At 37.0% G+C, this 10,099-nt stretch overlaps 2 protein-coding genes across 2 annotated transcripts; both read right to left on the bottom strand.

Moving 5' to 3' along the window:
• Positions 1-1,734: 1,734 nt before the first annotated feature.
• LOC111780491 (protein HEADING DATE 3A-like) lies at positions 1,735-4,898 on the bottom strand. The gene is made up of 4 exons (XM_023660912.1): positions 4,677-4,898; positions 4,536-4,597; positions 2,250-2,290; positions 1,735-2,080 (listed from the first exon to the last, which is right to left on the bottom strand). The coding sequence occupies exons 1-4, from the start codon at positions 4,872-4,874 to the stop codon at positions 1,839-1,841; spliced, it is 543 nt and encodes a 180-aa protein (XP_023516680.1). The 5' UTR covers positions 4,875-4,898; the 3' UTR covers positions 1,735-1,838.
• A 2,140-nt stretch (positions 4,899-7,038) lies between these two features.
• On the bottom strand, positions 7,039-9,876 carry LOC111779574 (polygalacturonase-like). Its single transcript, XM_023659637.1, has 4 exons — positions 9,400-9,876; positions 8,365-8,654; positions 8,033-8,261; positions 7,039-7,260 (listed from the first exon to the last, which is right to left on the bottom strand). Exons 1-4 carry the CDS (start codon positions 9,874-9,876, stop codon positions 7,039-7,041), a joined length of 1,218 nt encoding a protein of 405 aa, XP_023515405.1.
• Between the last annotated feature and the right edge of the window lie 223 nt (positions 9,877-10,099).

Consider the following 10,099-nt stretch of genomic DNA (forward strand, 5'->3'; position numbering starts at 1 on the left):
AAAACAAAAGGGAAATTAAAAGAATTAGAGTTAAAAGAAAAAAATAACAAAACGAGAAATTTTAGGAAAGAAAAGAAAATTAAAACCGTTTGAAAATGGCCAGTAGTTGGATTATTAATTAAAATGTGAAATAATAACAAAAGTTGACGATAGGAATCAAACCTTAGCAATCTTTGGAGCAGCTCTCGAGGAACGGGAACTTACGTTAATTAAATTAGGGAATACTTCGGCTAAGGCCAACCAGGTAAGTGGCCTTACTATAGGATAAGCTAAAAATTGTATGAGTTACGATGATGTATGAACTATGTCGTACGATGCGGTATATGAGTTATGATGATGTGTGAGTTACGATACTTGATGATGTGCTCAGTATATATATATTTTGATAATGTCGTACTTGATATGTTTGATGCACTTTATGGCAATATGATGAGTATGATGATTGTGTGATGTTTACCTTAATATGATCTTAATATGATGATATTTTCCATATTGAGCATGATATATGATGATGAGTGTCATATTGCATCATGTCGTTAGATCGACATAGGACACAACTCTAAGAGCGTGAAAATGATATTAATATAAATATCCACGAGTATGTGTTACCTAGAGTAACAAAGAGATGAGACCAGAGGGTTGTGTCAGAAGAGACATTATGATGGATTTAGAGGGACCTCATGCATATGGTATGTTCATAAGCATAGGGCTACTTCCCCTAGAGATGATGTGTGCGGACGCGCACCGTATGATGAGCGCGAATGCGCACAGGTTCGAACGCACACAGATGAGGGTGTTCATGAGGCGCATGACATTATGGAGTTTTGCTGACCTCCGGACGTCGCTACAGATTAGCTTGACCAGAGGGTCTAGGGGGTGTGCGAGCGTCCTAGGGATTCACACTCACACGTGTGAGTCGTGTGTAGGGAAGTACTACACATCCAATTTGTCCGAGACTGGAGGCCACCTCTAAGATGATTAGACATAGGTCCCTAAATCATGATTGCATGTGTTTGCATTTGCATGGCCCCTAGTGGGGCCATTTACTGAGTATTCTTTGAAATACTCAGGCCGTGTGCCACATCATTTTTCAGGTAAAGGCAAGACGCACTTGTACAGAGGATGGCGGCATCGCGAGTAGAGACTGTGGCACGTGCATAGGGTAGATTCATATTTAAATTTCTAGTCTTAAGTTAGAATAGGTTGTTTTGCATTTGATTGTTTTAAATTATTTTGTATTTGTTTTTGTTTTCTCTCAATTTCAGTATTTCATATTTAAAGATCATGGCTGTGTTTTCAAGAGAAGAAGTTGTTTTAAACGTTTTTTTTTTTTAAGTTTACGTTATAAATTATGTTCATGCAAGAGTTATATTTCCGCATTATAAATGAGCATGAGACGTTAGTAGCGACTTTGGAAATTTAGGGTCGTTACATATTTTATTCTCAGTATTTAATTATTTTATATTTTCCTCATTTGTATATCTTGTATCCTATTTAAAGGATATCAATATCAATCCGAATACATACCTTCCCATTTCTATTTCTTGACCAATGAACAATTTATTTATGACTGAAACGTTACCTCTTAACCTAATCGACCAGAAAACGAATATGAATATGTTATTAACCTAATCGACCAGAAAACGAAAGTTCATAGGTTATTTGACATTACAAAGATACAAAACTGAAAATTCACGACTTATTATTACATAAAAGGAAAAAGATAATGATGTATTAAAAACCCTTTTGATTATAACCACTAATTATTAGACACAAACATGAAAGTTTGTTATTACAATATAATATTGTTTGATAATTTAATGTGAAGTGAAGTGGTTTTATGAACATTCATCGCCGGCTCTTCTCCTTCCACCGGAGCCATTTTCCCTTTGGCAATTGAAGTAAACGGCGGCGACCGGCGAACCAAGATTGTAAAGCTCTGCAAAGTGTCTGGTGTTGAAGTTCTGGCGCCACCCAGGAGCGTACACCGTTTGCCTTCCGAGCTGCCGGAACAAGACCAGCACAAAACGGTGGATACCCGCCGTTGGTCTTGGATTCTCGTAGCACACTATCTCTTGTCCTACCATTCACGGGTCGACCCGTCAACCTCAACATAGTTCAATTGGTTTAAGTTTGTCGGTTTTTGATTAACATGTCTAGGGTTTGATTTCTTGCTTTACAATGATTTGTTTTTCGTGTCGGGTTTTTTTAGGAATTTAGTTTATGTGTTAACTAAAAGAACAACGTACCAAAGGTTGCCTCGGTTGTAGCTGGAATATCGGTCACTAACCTGTCGAATGAACCAAAATATGAAAGAGAATTAAAGAGAATGATCGAGGTTAGAAGGTTGAGTCTAATATGTCGTATATTTATGTAGCAAAAAGCGAGGAGGAGGAGGACGGTCCACCCATGTCATCGACTGGTTCGTGTTGAAAAAGTAGGGTTTGTCCATCTTCTCGACTAGTTCATTTTGAAGAAGAAGAAGGGTCGAGTAGGAAGAGGAGGGTTCACCAATCTCATCGATTAGTTCGTGGTGGAGGAGGAGGAGGGTCGGGAGGGTCTACCCATCTCATCGACTGACTCGTGTTGAAAAAGTAGGGTTTGCCCATCTTCTTGACTAGTTCATGCGGAAGAAGAAGAAGGGTTGAGGACGAGGACGAGGAGGAGGGTCCACCCATCTCATTGACCGGTTCGTGTGGAAAAATTAGGGTTTGCCCATCTTTTCGACTAGTTCATGTTGAAGAAGAAGAAGGGTCGAGGACGAGGAGGAGGGTACACCCATCTCGTTGACTAGTTCATGGTGGAGGAGGAGGAGGGTCGAGAGGGTCTACCCATCTCATCGACTGACTCGGGTTGAAAAAGTAGGGTTTGCCCATCTTCTCGACTAGTTCATGTTGAAGAAGAAGAAGGGTCGAGGACAAGGACGAGGAGGAGGGTCCACCCATCTCATTGACCAGTTCGTATGGAAAAAGTAGGGTATGCCCTTCTTGTCGACTAGTTCATGTTGAAGAAGAAGAAGGGTCGAGGACGAGGGTCTACCCATCTCATTGACTGATTCGTGTTGAAAAAGCAAAATTTGCCCATCTTATCGACTAGTTCATGTTGAAGAAGAAGGGTACACCCATTTCATCGATCGATTCGTGTATAAGTACAAGAAGAAGAAAGGTCCACCCATCTCATCAATTGATTTATGTAGAAGGACAAGAAGAAAATTGTTCAATTTTTTTCTTTTTCAAATTGATCCCTACAAATTAGCTTAATTTCAATTTCATCCTTGTAGTTCAAAAAAATTTCAATTTGATCCCTACAATTTACCGAAATTACACAAATAACTCGCCAACTTAATTTCGTCCCCTCGAAAACTCAATCATTTTGTCCATTTCTTGCTCGACTTATCAAAATATCTTTGACCAACATAGTCAACCACCAGCTCACTACACGTAAACAAAGATATTTGACCAAACTACAAGAACTAAATTAAAAATATTTAAAACTATAAAAACCAAATGGACCTAGTAGTAATAATTATTATTATTATTATGTAACGGTCCAAATCCATTGGGAGCATATATTGTTTTTTTTGGACTTTCCGTATCGCGCTTCCCCTCAAGGCTTTAAAACGCGTTTGCTAGGGGAAGGTTTCCACACCCTTATAAATGATGATTTGTTCTCCTCCCCAACCAATGTAGGACATCATAATCCACCNCTTCGGACCCAGCGTCCTCACTGACACTCTTTCCTTTCTCCAATTGATGTGGGACCGCCCCAAATCCACCCCCTTTGGGCCCGAGCATCCTTACTGGCACACCGCCTCGTGTCTACTCCCTTTGGGGGACAGATATAATATGTAACGGCCCAGATCCACTAGGAGCAGATATTGTTCTTTTTGGACTTTTAAGCTTCTCTGTAAGACTTTAAAACGCGTTTGCTACGGGAAGATTATTATTATTATAAAAAAGACAATTAAAAATAAAACAAAAATTCTTTAATTTACGGACTGAGTTCGATCCATCAATCAGACCAGTTTCAGCTTTATTCCTTTTCTGTCCTAACAGTGAAAGTCCATCTCTTTTCTATTTATTTATTTATTATTATTTTTTAAAAGTTTGTCTTTTATGATCCGTACACCTTTTTATTTTCTAATCCTAAAAATAATTTTTTTTTTCACTTTAAAACAATAATAAATATAAATAATTAATACTCGTAAAGCTAAGAGTCGATTCTCGAGCTAACCCGACCAACTTTTGTTAGGTATTTTATGCTTTTAGTACATTTTCATTCCAAGACACGTAAAGTAGTTTTGACCACAATTTTCAACTACTTTTTCGATATTTCTAAAAAAAGCATGGTCGAGTCTTGTCTGATCGGATAGAAGCTTTGATACCCAGAAGTCATGAACATGTAACCATGTTGAAAAAACGTTGACACGACAACAGAAACGTAATACTCGGTTTCTGAGATTAGGGTAGACTGTCCCAACTGTAAGTATAAAATGCACGTTTACAGTGGAAAAGAACAAGAACGAGAGGACGTACCAATGCAAGTATTCTCTTAGATTGGGATCGCTAGGGCTAGGAGCGTCGGGATCCACCATAACCTAACGAAAAGAAGCGAGAGGTGAAAAAGAAGAAGAAAATGGAATTAAAAAAAAAAAAAAAGTAAAACAAAGCTTCTACCAAAGTGAAGAAGGTGCGAAGGTCAGTGCCACCAATCTCAACTCTTGGCTTGTTGATAGCTTGACAGGGTTTGAGCTCACAGCCATTCTTAACTTCCCTCGAGTTGTAAACAACCCTAATCGAGATGGACCTCGAGAACGAGTCGATGACGTCGCCGATCACTCTCCCGACGACTAGAGGGTCACGATCTCTCGGCATCGCGTGTCGAAACCGAGCTGAGAGGTGACCTAATTCTCTTTTGAAGAAGGTCTTGAAGGGCAATGCCCTATTTATATCTCCTCTTAGGGTACCCTACCCTTCTTGCTTTCTGCCATCTACAAAATTATTCTTCTATTGTCTCAATCGTGTCTACTCGTCTCCATCGATGTACTTTTTTGCTATGATCGTTCAACTATGTGATGCATGCACGATATCTAGTACTAAGTAATCGACGTGTAAAAATTTCCATCAATACTTTTATTTATTTGTGAGTAAATCGATGTTTTCAGCATTTTGTAAATAATTGACGGGACATAAAGAACAAAACAACAAATTGTCATTAACGTAAATATATTTGTGTCAATTTGATCCTTGAATTTTTAAAATTACAAATTAGCCCCTGAATTTTCAAAATTACAAATTAGTCCCTAAACTTAAATTTTTTTTAAAAAAATTTATAGGTCTACCGTACAAAATAAAAATTTATGGTTCTCTTAGACATAAAATTCAATTTTTATCAAATAGATAAATTTTTATAAATTTTAAATTTATCAGAGATATTTTTAATACAAAATTAAAAATTTAAAACCGTTGAAAGTTTAGAGATTTATTAGACATTATTGAAAATTAACGAACGAATCGAAACAAATATCAAAGTTCAGGGATTAAACTTGTAATTTAACCTAAAAAGAACAATGAAAGAAGGACTAGATAGCAATTATCGTTAAATTAAATTTACGTGAATTATGTAAATAACTAAGAATTTAAGGACTAAATTGAAATTTTGATTTTCTTTAATTTTTTTTTTAAAAAAATACCAAAATGGTAATTTCATCTATTTGTTGTGCATTTATCACTTTCAAAACGAATATTTATACATTAATGGGGTTCTTGTCAAACTTTTGTGAATTATACATTTACTAAGGTCCATATAATTTGCAAGCTAAGGTCATTCGAAATTAGGTTTTTGAAAGCGAGTTGATCTCGATTGTACGTGACAGCACTATCTCGCTTGAAGTCGGAGGTTCGATCATCTGACACGACAACGTTCAATAGAATATGAACATAATTCATCGATTAAAAGATCATAAGTTCAAATCTCCATATCTACACGTTCTGGAGCTAAAAAACTGTATAATTATATTACAAAATCTTAACAAATTACGTCTCGTTCGATAACTAAAATTGAATTTTATAAACTCTGCTTAAAAATATTTTTAAAGTCGAAGCAAAGTTTTTTAAAAATTAAAGTCTCGTTTGATACCTATTTATTTTTTATTTTTTAATATTAATCTGTGAATTTTTTTTAGTATCATTGTCTACTTAATAGGTTTTACCAACTTATTTTTGTTTTTAAAAAATTAATTAATTATTAAACGAGATCTATAAAACTAAACAAATTTAGGTTGAATAGCTTCACTCCATTCCCGAACGCTCCTGATATCAGCTTAGGCAAAGTTACCTTTGTCTACTAGGGTTGCCCTGGTATTCCCGAACGCTCCTGATATCAGCTTAGGCAGTTACCTTTGTCTACCAGGATTGCTCCGGTGGTCTGGTAGGTCTCTAGGGCAGTTTGACAGTATTAACATGGATTCACGTCTCTAGGTTTCTCGGTTTTATACGTCTGTTATTATATCTTTAATTTTACCTAAAAGAAACTCGTATATGTCTATTAAAATATTGTCCGTCACTTACATAAAATTCTCGTTTCACTTTCAATCATTAAAAAAAAAAAAAAAAAAAANAGCAACTCAATTGTTTCACTTTTATTAGTCTTTTCCAAAACGGAATATTAAAAAGCCTAACAAACTTTTGTGAGATGACATTAATTTTTTATTTATTTAATACATATAATTATTTATAAAAAAAATGTAAGAAACTCGACCCCGACCCACCGAGATTGTATTGAGATTATTACGTCCTTCCCTTGAACAGTTCTTACAAAGCTGATTGTAGATGCAGAAACTAGTTACTATAAAATAAGACGTGACTGATCATTGAAAAAACGCTGACTAATAATTATATCGATTTAAACCCTAAACTTTCATATAACTGAATCTGTTTAGATTCATCTATTAGATACTCGTTTTAAAACTGCTGAGGCATAACTTTCACACATATATACCCGACGTCGGGAACCGGGAAACTAGGGCAACGAAGATCGTTAAGAAAAGCAACCATTTGGTTGAACCAAACCCAAGGCTTTACCATTGGCATATTCACATGAAGACTTGGCTTCTTCATTTTGGTAAGTTAAGCGAACATCCTCGAGCCTTATGCCATTGCAAGGGTTTCTCGAACTACAATCAAACTTTATGGCGATTGGTGTGGCTGAAGTTCCTACGATGTCTTTATATATTATATTGCTGATCTTGATTCCCGACTCCTGTTCGAAAAAAATAAATAAATAAACAATGAGTAAATACGAACACTAAGCTTTGTTTCATAATCAGTCGTTATCAAACAGATCGGAACGTGTGAGATGTTGTTCATAATAACTAAGAGAAATGAATGTCGTTCTTCCTTCAAAATTATTGTAACAGCCCAAGTTACCGCTAACAGATATTGTTTGCTTTAGTCCGTTATGTATCGTCGTTAGCCTCACGATTTTAAAACGTGTATGCTAGGTAGAGGTTTTCACACCCTTATAAGGAATGTTTCGTTCTTTTCTCCGACCGATGTGAGATCTCACAATCCACTCCCCTTGTGGGTTTAATGTCCTTGTTGGCACACGATCGGGTGTCTGGCTCTGTTACCATTTGTAACAGCTCTAGCCCACCGCGAGTAGATATTGTCCGCTTTAGCCCGTTACGTATCACCGCCAGTTTCACTGTTTTTAAAACATATCTACTAAGGAGAGGTTTCCATACCCATATGAGGAATGTTTCGTTCCCCTCTCCAACCGACGTAGGATCTCACAATTATAAATTTGTAAATACGAAAGTAAAATAACTAATAGAAAACTCGTTCATAATTAGGGATGTTCTGTTTTCCTCTCGGGACTTCATGAGGACCTGTTCGTAATGAGGCAGACAATCCTTATTTAGGTTGAAAATAGGAGAGGGAGTGGAGAGAAATTTTTCTCCATTGACCGAACAAGAACAGGGACGGGAATGCTTTCCTCGTCCCGTTCCTCGTTCCCGTCTCGAATGTCATACCTGACCGGGGCAGTTTAGGTTGTGCGGGCAGTAGTGTTGGTCAATGAGAATAGGGTTTTGGACATTATGCATGGTGGCACCAAGGAATTGGACTCCGTACACAAATCCAGAACTGGGCCTGGCCCATGATTTTATTCTCAGCCCATTTTGCGTTCCTGAGAAAATTGCATTCGAAACGGTGACGTTTCGCACCCCAGGCTCGTTCTTGTTGTGTGCCAAGCTTCCTATACTGCAGCCATTGATTTTTATTTTTCATTTTTAATTAAAAGTATTATCAATAATTAATAATAAAATTATATATTAAATAATTAATACGATATAAACCGATGTACCTAATGCCATGACCAGGTCCACATCGGATACGTTGGATCCACAGATTACGGGACCCAGGGCCGATGGAAATACAATCGTCTCCCGTTTGGATGATAGAGTTAACGATAGTCACGTGCGTGGATGTTTCTACGTGGATGCCATCTGTGTTAGGGCTATGACTCGGGGCCACGATATTCACTCCTTCCACCAACACGTTCTTGCATCCATCGATCAATATATGGAATAATTGGCTGTTTTTGGACATCATCCCTCTAATCCTTATATTGTTCGAGTTCCTAAAATTCAGTGTCTTTTATTTTCCAAACAAGAAAACGAAACCTGTTTAATACAAAACTATGACAAAATTTAAATTAATTTATATTTATGGTACGGTATGACTTTAGCTAAAATCGTGATCGAGAAAGAGTAAAAAGAAAAAGATTAAAAAAAGTTGGCTTTGCCAACACAACATTAGGGTCGTCCCCTTCATTCTATGCTGACTCCGACCCCGAGCTGGCTTTTTGGGAAGCCCATTCCCACTGCGCTCACGGCTCGGCTGGCCTGCTAGCAGTACTGGGAATTCTACCGGTTGACTTTGAAAACTCTCCAAAACAACAAACAAAGCAAAAAGGATACCAACTCCGCTCACACCTCGGGGAGCGTCTGCTCCCCATGCAACACGCAAGCGTCACTTTTGAAAACTTGTTCGCACAGTATATTATTTAAAAATATATATTTCTAATTATTTTTTCAAGTTTGATAAAAAAAAGAAAAAAAGTTAAATATTATTAATTTTATTTTATTCTATTTTAATTCCCTTTAAATTTTTTTAATATAAAATTATTAATAATAATTTTCATTGAAAATGTAGTTAATAAAAATAAATATTTTTTCTTTATAAATTAATTAACAATAAATTTAAAACATATTTAAAATTTATTTAAATATATAGACTAAAATTAAAATTTTATTAATTATCAGAAAATAAAAATAAATATATTTAAAAGTATTTAAATGTTATATTTAAGAATAAAACTATAATTAGAGATAGGCACCATGGCTCCGACGGGGCAGTGGTCGGCGGAGGCTTTGCAGTCCCACAAGGCGGCGCCGTTGGCATCAAGAACTCCACCACTCAAAGTAACGCCATCAACGCCATCAAAGCTCAGCCAGCTTCCGACGTCGCCAAGGATACGGTAATCGGACGGTGCAACCAGAGCCCCGTCGATATGGAAACTAATATCGTTGTTGCCACACCCGCCGTGGAACTCAATCGGCCGAACCAAAAACCTCCCCTTTGGAACGTAAACAATTGTGGATTCCGACGACATGCAAGCCTTTGCCCATGCACGGCGAAAGGCCGGGCTCGAATCCCGTCCCCCGCCGCGTATGGCGCCAAAATCCAAAACGTTCAATAAAGTCGCAGAGTATGATGTTGTGATCGTATGGAAAAGGAAGAAGACGATGACGAGTATGACGATAAATGGTTGAAATGGTGAGGGAAGTGATGAATGGTTGGAAAATTTGGCCATTGGAAGATGGAATTGGATCATTTGGCCAAAAGGATTACTACTTATAGAGACGTCGGTATTGTTAGAATACGTCTCAAACCTAATTTCGTTCATGAATTTCGTATCGTTCTTGTTTGGTCTCTAAACGCTCATATATTTGTCTTAGGCTTTCGAACTTACAAACGTTTTATTTTATTGTATCTATGTACTTGACCTAATGCTCGATAATCATGTTACAAGAATT

This window comes from Cucurbita pepo, chromosome LG18, assembly GCF_002806865.2.
Source record: "Cucurbita pepo subsp. pepo cultivar mu-cu-16 chromosome LG18, ASM280686v2, whole genome shotgun sequence".
Lineage (NCBI taxonomy): Eukaryota > Viridiplantae > Streptophyta > Magnoliopsida > Cucurbitales > Cucurbitaceae > Cucurbita > Cucurbita pepo.

Coding starts and splice junctions, on each gene's coding strand:
- LOC111779574 (XM_023659637.1), bottom strand. CDS start 9,876: ATGGCCAAATTTTCCAACCATTCATCACTTCCCTCACCATTTCAACCA. Junction 8,262..8,364: donor GGACCTGGTCATGGCATTAG/GTACATCGGTTT, acceptor CAATGGCTGCAG/TATAGGAAGCTTGGCACACA. Junction 7,261..8,032: donor ACCTAAACTGCCCCGGTCAG/GTATGACATTCG, acceptor TTTTTCGAACAG/GAGTCGGGAATCAAGATCAG.
- LOC111780491 (XM_023660912.1), bottom strand. CDS start 4,874: ATGCCGAGAGATCGTGACCCTCTAGTCGTCGGGAGAGTGATCGGCGAC. Junction 4,598..4,676: donor TTCGCACCTTCTTCACTTTG/GTAGAAGCTTTG, acceptor TCTTTTCGTTAG/GTTATGGTGGATCCCGACGC. Junction 2,081..2,249: donor TACAACCGAGGCAACCTTTG/GTACGTTGTTCT, acceptor CGTGAATGGTAG/GACAAGAGATAGTGTGCTAC.